This window comes from Erpetoichthys calabaricus, chromosome 1 (assembly GCF_900747795.2).
Source record: "Erpetoichthys calabaricus chromosome 1, fErpCal1.3, whole genome shotgun sequence".
NCBI classification, from domain to species: domain Eukaryota; kingdom Metazoa; phylum Chordata; class Cladistia; order Polypteriformes; family Polypteridae; genus Erpetoichthys; species Erpetoichthys calabaricus.
Genome location: NC_041394.2, coordinates 315,716,689 through 315,733,779, shown reverse-complemented (window position 1 = coordinate 315,733,779; position 17,091 = coordinate 315,716,689). Strand labels below are relative to the sequence as shown.

At 37.1% G+C, this 17,091-nt stretch overlaps 1 protein-coding gene across 1 annotated transcript in view; it reads left to right on the top strand.

The window, feature by feature from the left end:
* efcab6 (EF-hand calcium binding domain 6) overlaps window positions 1-17,091 on the top strand; it is a 177,703-nt gene that overhangs the window by 79,249 nt on the left and 81,363 nt on the right. The window contains exons 12-13 of the mRNA XM_028817720.2: window positions 1,346-1,516; window positions 3,805-3,885. Of these exons, the coding sequence (XP_028673553.2) occupies window positions 1,346-1,516; window positions 3,805-3,885 (252 nt within the window). The remainder of the gene's footprint in view (window positions 1-1,345; window positions 1,517-3,804; window positions 3,886-17,091) is intronic.

The following is a 17,091-nucleotide window of genomic DNA, read 5'->3' as shown; positions in this document are numbered from 1 at the left end:
TTGGAATTAAAGCAGCTTTCAGTGTTGGAGTTTTTTAAATATAATATTGAAGATTCACTTTCTAACATATCCTCCATACGCTAACTTGTTATCAGTAGTATATGGTGTTGTTTAGGATGAAATTATTCTATGCAGTACATCTTGTGTAAAGACTGAGTTGATTGCGCACGTCAGTAATTTGTAGCCTTTTCCTCAGTTGCTCTAATTTTGTACTGATTAAACATCTTAGCGATGACACATGGAGAGAAGCACTGCTAATCAGGAAGCCTCTGTGTGTACCATATTCTGTGTTAAAATGTATGTGTGAGACCGCACAGTTGTGCAGGAGATAATGATGCCACTTCACAGCACTTTTGGCCCAAGTCAAATGCAGTTTCCACATATTGCTGTGCGAATGTAAACTGAGTTCTCCATCTAGAACTGTGCACATACAGTATCTGATGAGTTAACCTCTGTTTAGGACTAGTGAGTTAACAAATACAATGGATACTGTAAATATCCTAACATGCTGGTAAGGTGGGACAGTGGGTAGTGACCAGCAGCAAGCCTGTCAATTCTTGTTCCTAGTTGTTGTTCATGTTGAGTTTTCCTGCATTTGTTGTGTTAGATCTCTGGCTTTTCAACCACCCGTTTCCACAAACATATGCATATTTGCTTAATTTCAGATTCCAAATTGGCCCCTGTATGAGTGTGAGTGTGGGCACATGTGTGATGGACTGACGCACTGTCCAGGGCTGTTTCCTGCCTTGTGCCCAATGTTGTTCTGACCTAGACCTGGATTAAGTGAGTCTAAGAATGTGCGTTATGTTGACATTGTGGTCATTCCCTTACGTGTCTGTGAATCCTGTTTTCTGCATTCACTGCGTAATACACATGAGCCAATTACCACTTCAGAAAAAATATGGCTCATTTTTGTCATTCTGTATTGTGCAGAACTGATTAATTGAGGCCCTCTTTTGGTTAAGGACTTTTCACTCATTTCAGTAGCTCATCTGAGGCCATTCCGTTTCTGCTGCTCATGTGGTGGGAATGTCTTCAGCAGCTCTCACTTTTTAGTTTTAGGTGGTTTATTATGTTTAGCAGTGTCTTATTTAACAGCTTGGAAATTTTCATAAAATTGCTTTTTATGTCATTGTAAAGCAATTATTTAAAATAAATGCCATGATATAATATTTAAACTTAAAATATTCAAAATGAAGCAACTGCAAGGTTGGTTACTGAGTGGAGCTCAGTGTGAATTCAAAAAATGAATGGAAAGATGGGTGGATGGTTGGGTTATGTGTAACATTTTAGTTCTACATAGTGAATATTCAACTTTTTGTGTTGCTTTGCATTGTTCTCTCAGAATCGTGATGGGAAAATTACAAGGCCTGAACTGCGCAGGATTTTAGAAGGCTTAACATTTCGAATGACAGATAATCAATTTAAAGAGCTCATGATTTTACTGGATCCAGAACATACAGGCATTATCAGCTACCATCGATTTCTAGAGTTGTTTGAGCTGAAAGAGTCTATGGTTAGTAGTTCTTTTTTTTTCTTATTTTTCTTTAAAAGCTGCCTTTCTGGCTTTAGTGGGTTATAAAACTGTGCTAGAATAATATTGCTGCATTCAAATTCTTGATTCCTAATGTTAAACATGTGCCAGCCAGCTTTCTCTTGGGGCTATGCATGTCCTCCCCATATTCCCGAAACAAACCCTTTAGCGTCCTTCATGACCAGCATGTATGTATATATGAGGCCACGGTGTACGCCCCCCAAAACAGTGTGTTTACACCCAGCATTTCAATTATATGAATAGTGATGAATTTGAAACTTTCCTGGATAGAATAGATGACCACCATATTAGGTTTTGATTTGTTGATGTGTCAACAGGTTGGGTGTGACCATTGTTATCTCTGCTGCCTCGTAACTCCATCAGAATCCTAGACCAACCACTCTTTCTTTGGAGTCTGCATATTGTCTCCATGTTGTGTGACCTTCCTTTGGGTATTGCAACTTCCACCACCATCTCAAAAATGTGACTGTTAAAAGAATACTCCTCTCAAAATTGATATATTATATTATATTATATTATATTATATTATATTATATTATATTATATTATATTATATTATATTATATTGTGCATGGAAACGGGAAATTTTGGAACTAGGTGTTTGCAATCCTGGGGTGTCAGCAGTTGTTTGGGACCAATGCAACCTCATTTAGAACCTCTTGCCATTAGTTATAATGGAGCAGTGGAGTGGTGTGCAATGAGCATTCGCCTTTAATAAGAATGGTGATAGTGTGACTGCTGTGCTAAGAGAATTTCAGCATTATTACCAGTTAGGACATCATGATCGTGTCCCATCTGCTCATGCGATTAATTTTGAAGAAACTGGTTCAGCCTTACAAAAGAAGTCCCTCAGGTGGAGCCACTTCGCATACTGCCCAACAATCGATGGCAGCTATTCAATGATTGTTTGGAAGGCGCGTCATTTTATGCAACGGTGACATTCCATGGCCTCCGAGATCCCCAGATCTGACTGTTTGTGATTTTTTTCTGTGTACCACACACATCCTGCAACCATTGCTGAACAAAAAGGAAGGATTGAAGAGGAAATCACAGGCGTTCCTCTTGACATGTTGTGTCGAGTAATGCAGAATTTCCATAATAGAATGTGTACAGAGAAACAGACAACACCTTCATGATATTTTCTTCAAAACATAAAATGAATATTGAATGAATATTGATTACCATCATTAATTGCATATCCTGTACAATACATTTCATCATTAAATGTATTTTGTAATGTGTTTATTCGTACATTGAGTGTCAATTGAAAATTTCCTGTTTCCTTGCGCCACCCTGTATTATATTATATTTTTTCACCATTTATTATGTAGTGTTGACTGAGAACTCATGTTTTAACGGAGAACAAAGATAAAAATGTTTATGATATGCCGGAAGCCAATGGTGACCAATGCTGCACAAAGGCAAATGATATAACTGAGTTTTTAATTGAAGATCTACCTCTTTCCCTAATTCATTGGTCAAGAGGCCTTTCATCAATTCCGAAACTCAATCCCATGTGACTTACGTTGCCTGTTTATAATGTGTGCCAATTTTCCCCAAAGCATTTATTTGATAATGTTTTAGAAAAGAATGCATATGTTTTGCTTGTTGTGAGCAAACAACTGGATAACTGAAATGACGGTTATCCAACATGAGTAACGAGATATTTTTTTTTTCCATGAATGTTTTTAACATTGTTTGCTGTTGTACAGCATTGGTCACCTTTGGCTTGTATTATATGATAACCTTTTTCTATCTTCACTCTCCATGAAAATATGAAATTGAAAATGTTTACTCAGTCATCACTACAAAGCACATGGCCTAAGTAATGTATAAAAAATATAATTTTTGGGTGGAGTATTCCTTTAAGCTTAATGGGTATGCAACATGTACTGTATATGAGTTTGTTCTGTTATACATGGCATCTCATTTCAGGTTGGTTCCTATCTTAGTACTCACTGTGGTATATATATATATATATATATATATATATATATATATGATTGATTAATAATCTTGAGTTACTTTAAGAAAGAAGATTAAAGATCTAATACATTTTCTTGGAGATATTTCATTTGCTGTTTTCATAAATGAATGGAAATCTCAACTACTTCATTTATTTGAATTAAGATTTTTTTTTCTCATAAATGACTGGAGTGTATTTATTCACTTTCATTCTGCACGCAATAGTTTTAAAAACAAACAACAAATTAACATTTATATTTATGAATATTTGTCTTTTTGATTAGGAGGGCCACAAGTGGCTAAATGGAGTGCATGAAGCCCAGACAGTGAAGGATCCAGAAGTATCGACTTTGGCTCTGAAGACAGTAAGAGAACTGCTAATTATGTGCACACACACATATACACACACGCACCCACACACACAAACACTCTCGCACTTATATTAGCTGCAATCAGTGATGATTGATGGCTAAGCCTCCACAGATACTTGGCCACTAAATAAAACAAGGAGTTTAATTAAAGGCAGAAATTAATTTTGGCAACAAGGACCTGCAGCTGCTGTGGCTTGCAAGGTGCCTGCTTTGAGCTTTGGAGAAATGAATGAAGAAATATAATTTATTCTTGGTTAGTTAAATGTCTCCTGATGCTTCTGCTGAGGTGCGGCTTACTGAATACACTATTACTTTATCTATGAAAAGCCATTTTAAAACTTCATATTTTTTTGGTTACACAGATAAAGTATATTTGTAAAACTTGATATACATCTTTATTCTTGGCATGCCAAAAAGTCAGTTACTGTTAAACATAAGTATAAGGAAAAGAAAGTTCTGAAATATAGACAAGAGGTGAAAAATAGAACATACAACAGATGCAGGTAAAATCACTATAGAAAACGTGAAATAAAAACCCAACACAATAAGAATTCCAAAACACAGCTTTCAGGAAGGGGTATTACAAAGTGGCTGCCCCAAAGGTAAGAAAGCAACTGCTAGAGCAAAGCTAATATCCCAGACTCCTCATGTCCCTGGTAATAGCAGCCTGGGACAAAGTGAACAAATGGAAGGGCCAGGAGTGCCGCATCATCCCTTTCTGGACATATAGCAAAACTTGGCCGTATTTCTTTTTTATTTAGCAACAATAGGAACTCGTCACATTCTACGTCCAAATAAATTTTCAAACTGTTTCAGTTCCAGAGGAGACTTGGTTTGCTTTTTTATTTAAAACACCTATGTGATCTTTAATGTTTTCCACCACACATGTCAATTGTCATCATTAGAGTCATGAGATTTCGGTCAGTTAATACAAATGGGACTATAGCATACATTTTTAATATTCTTAAAAAACTTCCCATTTCATTACTATTAGATGGCTCACTGCGACCATAGGCTTAAGTCTTAAACAAAGTTTATTGAGGATGGTCAGCTATGTTCTTTGAGGTTCATTAGAATTGAGATTAGGTAATTAAAAAGTAAATAGTGATTCTTTGGCTCCATTTATGATACTTTCAACCATAACTTCAATCTACAACAGTTGTCAGGAAGCATGTTTCTGCTAAGTGTGTTCTTTTAATGCTCTTCTAGAAAAGAAGCATATTTTGTGCGAAATGCAATAATTATACAGTAGGTGATACTGTGGCCATATATCTTCTTTAATAGAGCAATATGCCTTGAAAAAAGTAATCACAATAAAGCATATTAAAATTTGGTAACTATGGTTCTGAAACTAAGGTTATTGAAGTGATTGACAAATTTTCTAAGATGGCACCATAGTAAATAATCTTCAGATTTTTATTTGTACAAGTTAATCGGTGTCATGAGAGTGATACGTGAATTCAGTTTCAGCCTGCATAAGCACACGCAGCCAAAATGAGCCTCCACAGAGTCAGTGGTCTGCACTGCTTCATCTTCACCAACTCACAGTGGATTCACTGAAAGCTAAGGAGAGCTTATTCGACCAGTCACGCACACCCACTGTTCACTTTCCTGAAGTCTGGTAACTAAGACCAAGGCTATCAGATTTATGATAGCTTCCACTGATAAGTCTTTAACAAATGTTATACAGTAAAATGCATAACAGATTTTAGCTCATATACATTCAAATAGTTAAAATTCAATTAAATAATAATTCATTAGAACATTAGAACAGTCCTATCCACTTAATTCTTTCATAAATAACATCAGGTCTAGCTTTGAAGCTCCCTGAAGTTGTACTGTCTGCCACACTATTTGGTAACTTTTTCCAACAACAACAACAACAACAACATTTATTTATATAGCACATTTTCATACAAAAAGTAGCTCAAAGTGCTTTACATAATGAAGAAAAGAAGAATAAAAGACAAATAAGAAATTAAAATAAGACAACCTTAGTTAACATAAAAAGGAGTAAGGTCCGATGGCCAGGGTGGACAGAAAAAACAAAAAAAAAACTCCAGAAGGCTGGAGAAAAAAAATAAAATCTGTAGGGGTTCCAGGCCACGAGACCGCCCAGTCCCCTTTGGGCATTCTACCTAACATAAATGAAATAGTCCTCTTTGTAGTTCGGGTTCTCACGGAGTCACTTGATGCTGATGGTCATACAGACTTCTGGCTTTTAATCCATCCATCATTGTTGGAACATCATGGTGCTTTGGGTAGATGGTGGTGGCACAAGCCACCACCAATAGGACACCGGAAAAGGAAACAGAAGAGAGAGTAGGGGTTAGTACAAATTTTGAATGAATAGTTATTATAATGAATTGGATATACAGAGTGTCAGGATTAAATTACAGTGAAGTTATGAGAAGGCCATGTTAAAGTAATGTGTTTTCAGTAGTTTTTTAAAGTGCTCCACTGTATTAGCCTGGCAAATTCCTACTGGCAGGCTATTCCAGATTTTAGGTGCATAACAGCAGAAGGCCGCCTCACCACTTCTTTTAAGTTTTGCTCTTGGAATTCTAAGGAGACACTCAGTTGAGGATCTGAGGTTGCGATTTGGAATATAAGGTGTCAGACATTCCGATATATAAGACGGGGCGAGATTATTTAAAGCTTTATAAACCATAAGCAGAATTTTAAAGTCAATTCTGAATGACACAGGTAACCAGTGTAGTGACATCAAAACTGGAGAAATGTGTTCGGATTTTCTTTTCCTGGTAAGGATTCTAGCAGCTGCATTCTGCACTAATTGCAAACGATTGATGTCTTTTTTGGGTAGACCTGAGAGGAGTGCGTTACAGTAATCTAGCCGACTAAAGACAAACGCATGAACTAATTTCTCTGCATCTTTCGATGATATAAGAGGTCTAACTTTTGCTATGTTCCTTAGGTGAAAAAATGCTGTCCTAGTGATCTTATTAATATGCGATTTAAAATTCAGATTACAATCAACAGTTACCCCTAAGCTTTTTACCTCCGATTTGACTTTTAATCCTAATGCATCCAGTTTATTTCTAATAGCCTCATTGTATCCATTATTGCCAATCACTAAGATTTCGTTTTTTTCTTTATTTAATTTGAGAAAGTTACTATTCATCCATTCTGAGATACAGGTTAGACATTGTGTTAGCGAATCAAGAGATTTGGGGTCATCAGGTGCTATTGATAAATACAGCTGTGTGTCATCAGCATAGCTGTGGTAGCTCACGTTATGTCCCGAGATAATCTGACCTAATGGAAGCATGTAGATTGAGAAGAGCAGCGGACCCAGGATAGAGCCTTGTGGAACACCATATAGAATATCATGTGTCTTTGAGTTATAATTACCACAACTAACAAAGAATTTTCTCCCTGCCAGGTAGGATTCAAACCAATTTAAGATACTGCCAGAGAGGCCCACCCATTGACTAAGGCGATTCTTAAGAATATTATGATCAATGGTGTCAAATGCGGCACTCAGATCTAAGAGAATGAGAACAGATAAATGGCCTCTGTCTGCATTTATCCGCAAGTCATTTACTACTTTAACGAGTGCAGTTTCTGTGCTGTGATTTGTTCTAAAACCTGACTGAAATTTATCAAGAATAGCATGTTTATTGAGGTGCTCATTTAACTGCATAATGACTGCCTTCTCTAGAATTTTACTTAAGAAAGGCAGGTTAGAGATGGGTCTATAATTTTCAAGAGCAGAGGGGTCGAGATTATTTTTCTTAAGTAGGGGTTTAACTACCGCAGTCTTAAGACAGTCTGGGAAGACCCCCGTATCTAATGACGAATTTACTATGTCAAGAACATTATCACTAAGCACACCCGATACTTCTTTGAAAAAATTTGTTGGTATTGGGTCAAGGGCACAGGTGGATGGTTTCATTTGAGAAATTATTTTATGTAAATCAGGTAAATCTATCCTAGTGAAAGACTCTAATTTATTTATTATGGAGTACTGGGGTTTCGGAGGATCCTTAGTGTTGGGGAGATATACTATGTTATTTGTAATATCATTAATTTTTTGATTGAAAAATACAGCGATAGCCTCACAGGTTTTACTGGAAGTACTTAGGAGGCATTCCTTTGAGTTACCTGGGTTTAACAGATGATCAATTGTCGAAAATAAGACTCTGGGATTACTAGAATTGTTATTTATAATCTTAGAGAAATAGCAGCGCCTCTCAAGACGGACTGTGTTATTGTATTCTGTTATTTTAACTTTTAATATCTCATAGTCAATAGTTAGTTTAGTCTTCCTCCATTTACGCTCAGCTCTACAGCATGTTCTCTTTAAATCAGACACTCTTTGGGTCTTCCAAGGTATAACAATGCTAGAAGATTTTTTAACTGTCTTTTCAGGTGCAACTATGTCAACAGCAGCCCTCACTTTAGTATTAAATCTTTCCACCTTACTATTTACATTCTCCTCGCTATTATAGTTGGCACTATAAACGGACTGATTGGTTAGAATGTTTGTAAGTTTTAAAGTTGCTGATGAGTCAAAGAAGCGTTTTTTAACAATATGCTTCTCATGAGTGTTTTCTATAATTTTTCTATATTAAAAAGTAGAAGAAAATGGTCTGAAAGACCCGTATCAATGACCTGCTTTATATCAACTTTTAGTCCTTTAGTAATTACTAAATGTCTATGCTACTCTGTGTAAAGAAAAACTTTATATTCTGGACTTTATATTTTGATAATAAGTTTATTTAATAAGCCATTGAAACACATTTTATTACATTTAAATTTATTTGCTAAGCAGAAGCTTTTATCTAGAGAGACTTACAAAAAGGGCAACACAATGAAGTAAACATCAGTCTGAGGGACTGTTTGGGAACAAGTGTTACAGGACAAGGTTACAAAAATTGATCGCCACAAGTGAAGAGCTCATAACAAAATACCGTACAAGCAAGTTACAATTCCTAGACAATAATATCAGTTAGACAGGAATTCACCCCACAAGAGAGTCTTCAAACACTTTGTGTTTTTTAACAGATTTTTGCAGTTCCTATTTTACCACTTTTGGAAAAAGAACGTGAAATTTATCAAAATGATATGTAATTTCTGTCTAAACCATATATTTCACTCATTCTTTATCATTTTGTCAAGTGGTTTGCCTGCCATGTTGTATTATGTGGTGAATTTAAAGTATGCACGCTCCAAATCTCTTTTCAAGTATACTCTTAAAGTAAAGTATTGTCATAACAAGATCAGATCATGGAATTTGAATTGGTGAAGATCATACAAAACAGAAATGTACCACATAAGGACCACCATAATCTCATTCCCAACAGCACACAAATAATCAATAAACATAAACACACAGGCATAATGTATTCATTAATAGATGACACATTACAGTGTTAGCTGCTTTTATTACAAAACATTTGCAAGGGATGAACAATTTTCAGTTGTTCAATTAGGTACTGCAAAAGTATCTATGTCTAATTAATACATTATATTTTTAATATATCGAAGGAGCATGCACGGCTTGAAATCCCTAAGCAGCTCCTGGCTGGTGCAACAAGCTGCCCACCTTCATCCAAACTGCTGACTCCCTCAGTGTGTTTAAGAAGCGTCTGAAGACTGTTTTGTATGATCTTCACCAATACAAATTTCATGCAACTGATCTTATTATGACAATTAAGACTTTACTTTCAGAGTATACTTTAAAATTCAACAACAACAACAACAACATTTATTTATATAGCACATTTTCATACAAAAAAGTAGCTCAAAGTGCTTTACATAACGAAGAAAAGAAAAATAAAAGACAAAATAAGAAATTAAAATAAGACAGCATTAGTTAACATAGAAAAAGAGTAAGGTCCGATGGCCAGGGGGGACAGAAAAAACAAAAAAAAAAAACTCCAGACGGCAGGAGAAAAAAATAAAATCTGCAGGGGTTCCAGGCCACGAGACCGCCCAGTCCCCTCTGGGCATTCTAACCTAACATAAATGAAATAGTCCTCTTTGTTTTTAGGGTTCTCACGGAAGGACTTGATGATGGTGGTCATGCAGACTTCTGGCTTTTAATCCATCACTGTTGGAACATCACGGTGCTTTGAGTAGATGGTGGTGGCGCAAGACACCACCAAAAGGACACCGGAAAAGGAAACAGAAGAGAGAGTAGGGGTTAGTACAGATTTTAGAGCCACCATGAATAGTTATTATAATGAATTGGATATACAGAGTATCAGGATTAAATTACAGTGAAGTTATGAGAAGGCCATGTTAAAGTAATGTGTTTTCAGCAGTTTTTTAAAGTGCTCCACTGTATTAGCCTGGCGAATTTCTATTGACAGGCTGATCCAGATTTTAGGTGCATAACAGCAGAAGGCCGCCTCACCATTTCTTTTAAGTTTTGCTCTTGGAATTCTAAGAGACACTCATTTGAGGATCTGAGGTTACGATTTGGAATATAAGACATCAGACATTCCGATATATAAGATGGGGCGAGATTATTTAAGGCTTTATAAACCATAAGCAGAATTTTGAAAGTCAATCCTGAATGACACAGGTAACCAGTGTAGTGACATCAAAACTGGAGAGATATGCTCTGATTTTCTTTTCCTGGTTAGGATTCTAGCAGCTGCATTCTGCACTAGTTGCAAACGATTTATGTCTTTTTTGGGTATTCCTGAGAGGATTGCGTTACAGTAATCTAGTCGACTGAAAACAAATGCGTGAACTTCTCAGCATCTTTCAATGATATAAGAGGTCTAACTTTTGCTATGTTTCTTAAGTGAAAAAATGCTGTCCTAGTGATCTGATTAATATGCGATTTAAAATTCAGATTACAGTCAACAGTTACCCCAAAGCTTTTTACCTCCATCTTGACTTTTAATCCTAATGTATCCAGTTTATTTCTAATGGCCTCATTGTATCCATTATTGCCAATCACTAAGATTTCAGTTTTCTCTTTATTTAGCTTGAGAAAGTTACTATTCATCCATTCAGAAATACAAGTCAGACATTGTGTTAGTGAATCAAGAGAATCAGGGTCATCAGGTGCTATTGATAAATACAGCTGTGTGTCATCAGCATAGCTGTGGTAATTCACGTTGTGCCCTGAGATAATCTGACCTAACGGATGCATGTAGATTGAGAAAAGCAGCGGACCCAGGATAGAGCCTTGTGGAACACCATATAGCAGGGGTCCCCAACCCCCGGTCCGCGGCCCACTATCGGGCCGCAGCTGTCTGACAGCCGGGCCGCGAGAGAACTGCCGGCAACGGAGACTCACTCAGACTTTTCAGAACACTTGGCGGGCGGGGCTTTGCAGCAGCGCAGAGAGAGGAGAGAGACCGAGGTGAGAGAGTATTACAACAATGTATTTTTATGGTTCTGACAGTTTCCCCATATGACACGAGTCTATAGAAATCGCGTTACTACGAAGTACATTCAGCAGATACTTTCATTACAACGAAGTGACTTTGAAATGCTTGAATGAATCATCCAAATCATCCACAGAGCAGTTAGATCTGTGGTCACAGCTCAGTTGTGCACGTTTGCACAAAGATCCCCAAACAGAAACATTGTAAAAAAAAATCTCTTTCTTCGAACTTTCCTCGTAGTTTTTTTTTTTTGCTGTTTTTGTTTTCTGTGGTTTTCTGTGATATCTTTTGCTTATTGCTCGTCAACATTTGAAAAACATCCATTGGAATTTAACTCATTGTCACCCTCCTATAGAAACGGCAGACGCGAGAAAAAGATAGCAGTGTTAATGTTTGTGATGTGCAATCTGTTGGAATGGCAAATGCAAAGCATATGTCTTTGTTATATGCAAAAAATGAAGAAAAATCTCGGGTTGCAAACGTATGCGAACTGCTTAATAACTTAATAATAATAGAAATGTAATGTAAATTATGTACAAAACTGCAAACCCCCCCAAACCCCCAACCCCATACCCCCCCCCCACACACACACACACCAGTCTGTGGAAAAATTTGCATCTAATAAAGTGGTCCTTGCTGTCAAAAAGGTTGGGGACCACTGCCATATAGGATATCATGTGTCTTTGAGTTGTAATTACCACAACTAACAAAGAATTTTCTCCCTGCCAGGTAGGATTCAAACCATTTAAGACACTGCCAGAGAGGCCCACCCATTGACTAAGGTGATTTCTAAGAATATTATGATCAATGGTGTCAAATGCGGCACTCAGATCCAAGAGGATGAGAACAGATAAATGGCCTCTGTCTGCATTTACCCGCAAGTCATTTACTACCTTAACGAGTGCAGTTTCTGTGCTGTGATTTGTTGTAAAACCTGACTGAAATTTATCAAGAATAGTATGTTTATTGAGGTGGTCACTTAACTGCATAATGACTGCCTTCTCCAGAATTTTACTTAAGAAAGGCAGGTTAGAGATGGGTCTAAAATTTTGAAGAGCAGAGGGGTCAAGATTATTTTTCTTAAGTAGGTGTTTAACTACAGCAGTCTTAAGACAGTTCGGGAAGACCCCCGTATTTAATGATGAATTTACTATGTCAAGAATATTATCAATTAGCACGCCCGATACTTCATAACACATATTATTCACCACATAATGTAACATGACAGGCAAATCATTTGACAAAATGATAAAAAATGAGTGAAATATATGGTTCAGACAGAAATTACATATCATTTTGCTAAATTTTACAATCTTTTTGCAAATGTGGTAAAATAGGAACTGCAAAATTAGTTAAAAAAAACACAAGTTAATTGGTATCTATAATATTCGTTATGTTAGATCACAGATTGTCAGTACCTTATTTGTTCCCAATAAACACTGCATCCAAATATTCTTTTTTTATGTCTCCATCTGTTTGACGTATAAAAGTGTCTGTCTCTTTCAAAGATTTATAGAGTATAGGTTTGCTTTTGATTTTGATTTTTACACTAGAATAAATCAAAGAACCGCATGCAGTTTAATGGGTAAATAAATACATAAGCAAAGATTTCACGTTTCTGACTTTTCATGTTCATTCTAGATCCTTAAAATGAATTAAGGTAATCATTTTAATGTTAAATGTAAAGGAAACAAGTCCATCCATCCATCTTCCTAACCTACTTGTCCAGGGCTGGGTTGTGGGGCAGCTGGAGTTTATTCCAGCTGTACATCCCCTGGGCAGAGAAGGTGGTCCATCGCAGGGCAAATACACCTAACTTACTTGTCTTTGGACTGTGGGAAGAAACAGGAACACTCAGAGAAACCCTCACAGATCTGGGAGAACATGCAAACATTACACAGGGAGAAAATGAATATGCATGTTGGTCTCCATGTTGTAAGACAGCAGTTCTGTCACTCAGAAAGGAATCCAATAATCTTAATTTGGAGAAATAATTTCAGATACATTCTGTGCTATAAAAATTCAAAACACATATTTAGCATATTGAGTGTTCATAATTGCATCTTATTTTGTTGTATAATTTTTTTATCTGCTGTATTTTTAAAAAGTCAAACCAGTGGTACCCAAGGATTCTCTGAAGAGACACAGTACCGAAGGAGTCCAGTCTTTGTCTCAGGTCACTGGATTGCGTCCATGTCTCGCAACCATATAGTAAGACAGGAAGCTTCAGGACTCTAAAGACCTTCATCCTTTTGCATAGATGCTGCTGGTTTGAATTTTTGTCGAATCAGTGGTTGCTCATGGAGTCCTGAATGAAGCACATTACCTGCATTGTGAGGGATTGTCCATTATGGCACTATGGCCATGTGGCGTGATTCCCTGAGGGTGATCCGGTTCCCAGGATCGTCATTGTTGAGGACTGGAGCAGCTGGACCAGGCCAAGGGGAGGCCCACGTAAAATCTGGCTGTGGTAGAGAGATGGTAATTCCGGAAGGTGGGAATGCGCCGTGTGTCTGCCCACCAGGGTCCCAAGCTGTTTCGTCATGTGGTGCGTGCAGCAATCCATTGTACCAGTGCATCTTCCCAACCTGACTTGACCCGACCTGTATTGTTAAATGTACACAGTCCTTGTATAATCCAAATTGAAGTGGCAGGTATAAAGGCATATTGCATTTAACTGAAACAAATAAGAGGTACAAAGGCACATTATGTAGTATGAAGAGCAATCTATTTCCTCTTGATGTTCCAACCCTTGTAGTGTCTGAGTTTGTTTGTCCTGTTATGGAGTGGCAGCCATTCCTTGGAGTGGTTCCTGCCTTGTTGCTCATGATGTATCAATGGGCTCTGACCTTCCACAAAACTGAACTGGATAAAATGATCTTGAAAATTTGATAAAACAAGGGGGCTTTTCCCCCTGCTCGCTTCGCTCACCAACACCCCCCCCCACGAGGCCAGTGCTACGCAATGTGTGAAGAGGGGGGCTGAACGCACCCCAAGGAGATGCGGCCGCTCATCCAAAACCCCTCTTAAACAGTGATACAATGGGAAACAAATAACAGTTTTATTTTTTACCTCCTCTTTGCTCGATCAGCTGCTGGCTTGCTGCTGCCGCCGTGCCGTGTGATCTGCATCTTGCGCGTTGCTTCGAATGTTTAAAAGCCTTTACAGCACCTGTCCTTTTGTCTCACTGCCTTGTCTCTCTTGTCCCCCAGACATCCTCAAACTCTATGCGATCTCTTTTCGCTGTTCTGTTATTTCACTGAGTAATATTTTCCGTTTGGTTGTGCTAATGCGATCTTTGCTTTCATTTTTTTTGAGACTTTCGAATTTTCCTACTTCCATTATCTCTAACCTGTTCTGCATGTGTATCACAGGACTTGCTTCCAAAGGTTGTAAGTATGATGTGACTTGTCTGTCTCGCAAGACGTGAAAGTGTCTCTCTGTTTTCTCTTCAAAAGATCTCTCTTCCAAAGATCACGTCTCGTCTCAGGAAAAGTCTTGTATCGTTGCAAGATTTTTTTTTATAATAGAGAGATGTGTTATTATGTTCCATTCTCTTACTGTTGGTCATCATAATTGGGTCATTTTCAGTATTCCCCATTCTGGTGGATGAATAAAGCAGCACTATAAGTTAGTTTTAAGCATCGTTTATTAAGCAGTTGACTTTGAGTAAGCATTCTGAGCTATATAGGGCTGATACTACAAGATGTATTTTAGTAGCCCAGGAAATCCCCAAAACAAGGACTTTGGCTTACATTTAATCATTGTAATTGATTCTGAGGCTTACGCTATATTTTTCTGAAGAAACATACAAGTAAGACTTCAATTTACTATGTACACGCTTCAAAAAATATGGCTTTAACTACATACTCAGTGTCTGAATATATTTTGTCCTCCATCTGTGTGGTCATTTAGGTAACATATGTATGTCTGTATCAGTAAATATTAATCCATTACCATAGTTCTACATAATGAATGGTCCCAAGATCTGTAAGAAAACATATGTTTACTTGTCATGAAATTGTGTCTTGAAAAGGGCAAAAGGGGCGTGAGGCTTCCCAAAGCCTGTGTGAGGCTTGTGAGGCTTCCCAAAGTAAAGCAAGAAGCAGATCAGGATCTTAATTAGGCTGCCTAGAAGAGGCTCACCTAATCTCAACCAAACCCTAAATGCCATTTGCTGGGTTCAGCTGGAGCAGGCCACAAAAACAGAAAGCTGGCAAAACCCCAAAAGGGGGGGAAAACTGCCAATGCCACAGGTTGTGAACAAAAAGTATCTATATAAATCAAAGATTTATTAATGAAAATCAAAAATGGTATGCAATGCAAAAAAGATTTGCCTAATAAGGCAAACCACTGCAAACAAGTAAAACAAGCAAACATCATCCAGGATAACAATCCAAAAAAAAAAAGAAGGCAAGAACATAAAAAAAAACAAAAACAAAACAAAACAATGGATTCAGTCATAAAAATCAATACTTACTGTAGCCACAGGAGTGTAAGGCGAGTTCAACCATGGGTCCAAAAGTTCGTTTTAAAATATTTAGTGAATATTCAAAGCAAAAAATCCACACAAGAATAAAGAAAAAATTGCTACACATGTAGAAAAAAGGGCAAAAAAAGGAGAAAAAATGTATTTCTCCAAACTTAACTTTTCTTGTAAAACTTTAGTTGTTTCTATACTTAAAGATTCTTAACTTCTTCTTCTGTACGCTTTAAACGTACGGCGCAGCACTTTCAATTAAGTGCTTTGTCTTACATGTTACTTGACACACAAAATACGCACACAAGGTACGCAAGGCTCAAAAGGCATGAAAGGCTCGGTTTATAATCATGTGCCCTCTGCGCCTTACACATGGCAAGGCTGATCACTAACTGAGAATAATGTTTAGCCAGAGAAGCTAGAAATAGCTAGAATATACCAATTCAATTCAACTTATGGGGATTATAGGAACCTCCCATAGATTATGAACTAACATTTAGTAAAACATTTATGAATCTTATGTAACTAGGAAATGGCTCTTACACTTACAGTACTTAACAGTAAATTAAACGATTTACTGTTTTTGACTACAATAGGCTTTGGAAGGGACCAGGAGTGGTGATGTCATGGTGGCCCCGCTTCCTGGGGGTGCCACCCCTAAAATACAAGGGACAAAAGAGAACATGATTTTACACACAGAAACATAATAATACATAAAGACAAAAAATAAATAATTACAAAAGGACTTTAAAAAGGAACATAAAACAGAGGCCACATGCTGAACATGTGTTGATGCTCTTCAGTTTACTTATTTTTAGTTTATATATTTTTACTTTATTTTACTTATCAACTTGTAGATGATTCTTGGTACATATATGTATGCTTGTATCTTGATAGTATACTTCAGATTATGACCATTTTATGAAATGCATATTTGTGCCTTTTTTGTCTGCTGAAGGCATTCTATTCTATTCTGCTGTAACCCTGCTTCTATCTATCTATCTATCTATCTATCTATCTATCTATCTATCTATCTATCTATCTATCTATCTATCTATCTATCTATCTATCTATCTATCTATCTATCTATCTATCTATCTATCTATCTATCTGTCTGTCTATCTGTCTGTCTGTCTGTCTGTCTGTCTGTCTGTCTGTCTGTCTGTCTGTCTGTCTAATCAGTAAATCACAAATTTAAAAAAATGAAATCTAAATTGTAAGAGTCTGAATTTTCCATTAATAACATTTTCAGTTATGATTTTCCCGACCTTAATAGAGATTAGTAGAAGTCACAGTAGCCCCAGAACATGTGATAAACTAAGTGGTCCTCTTCAGTGATCTGCACATAGT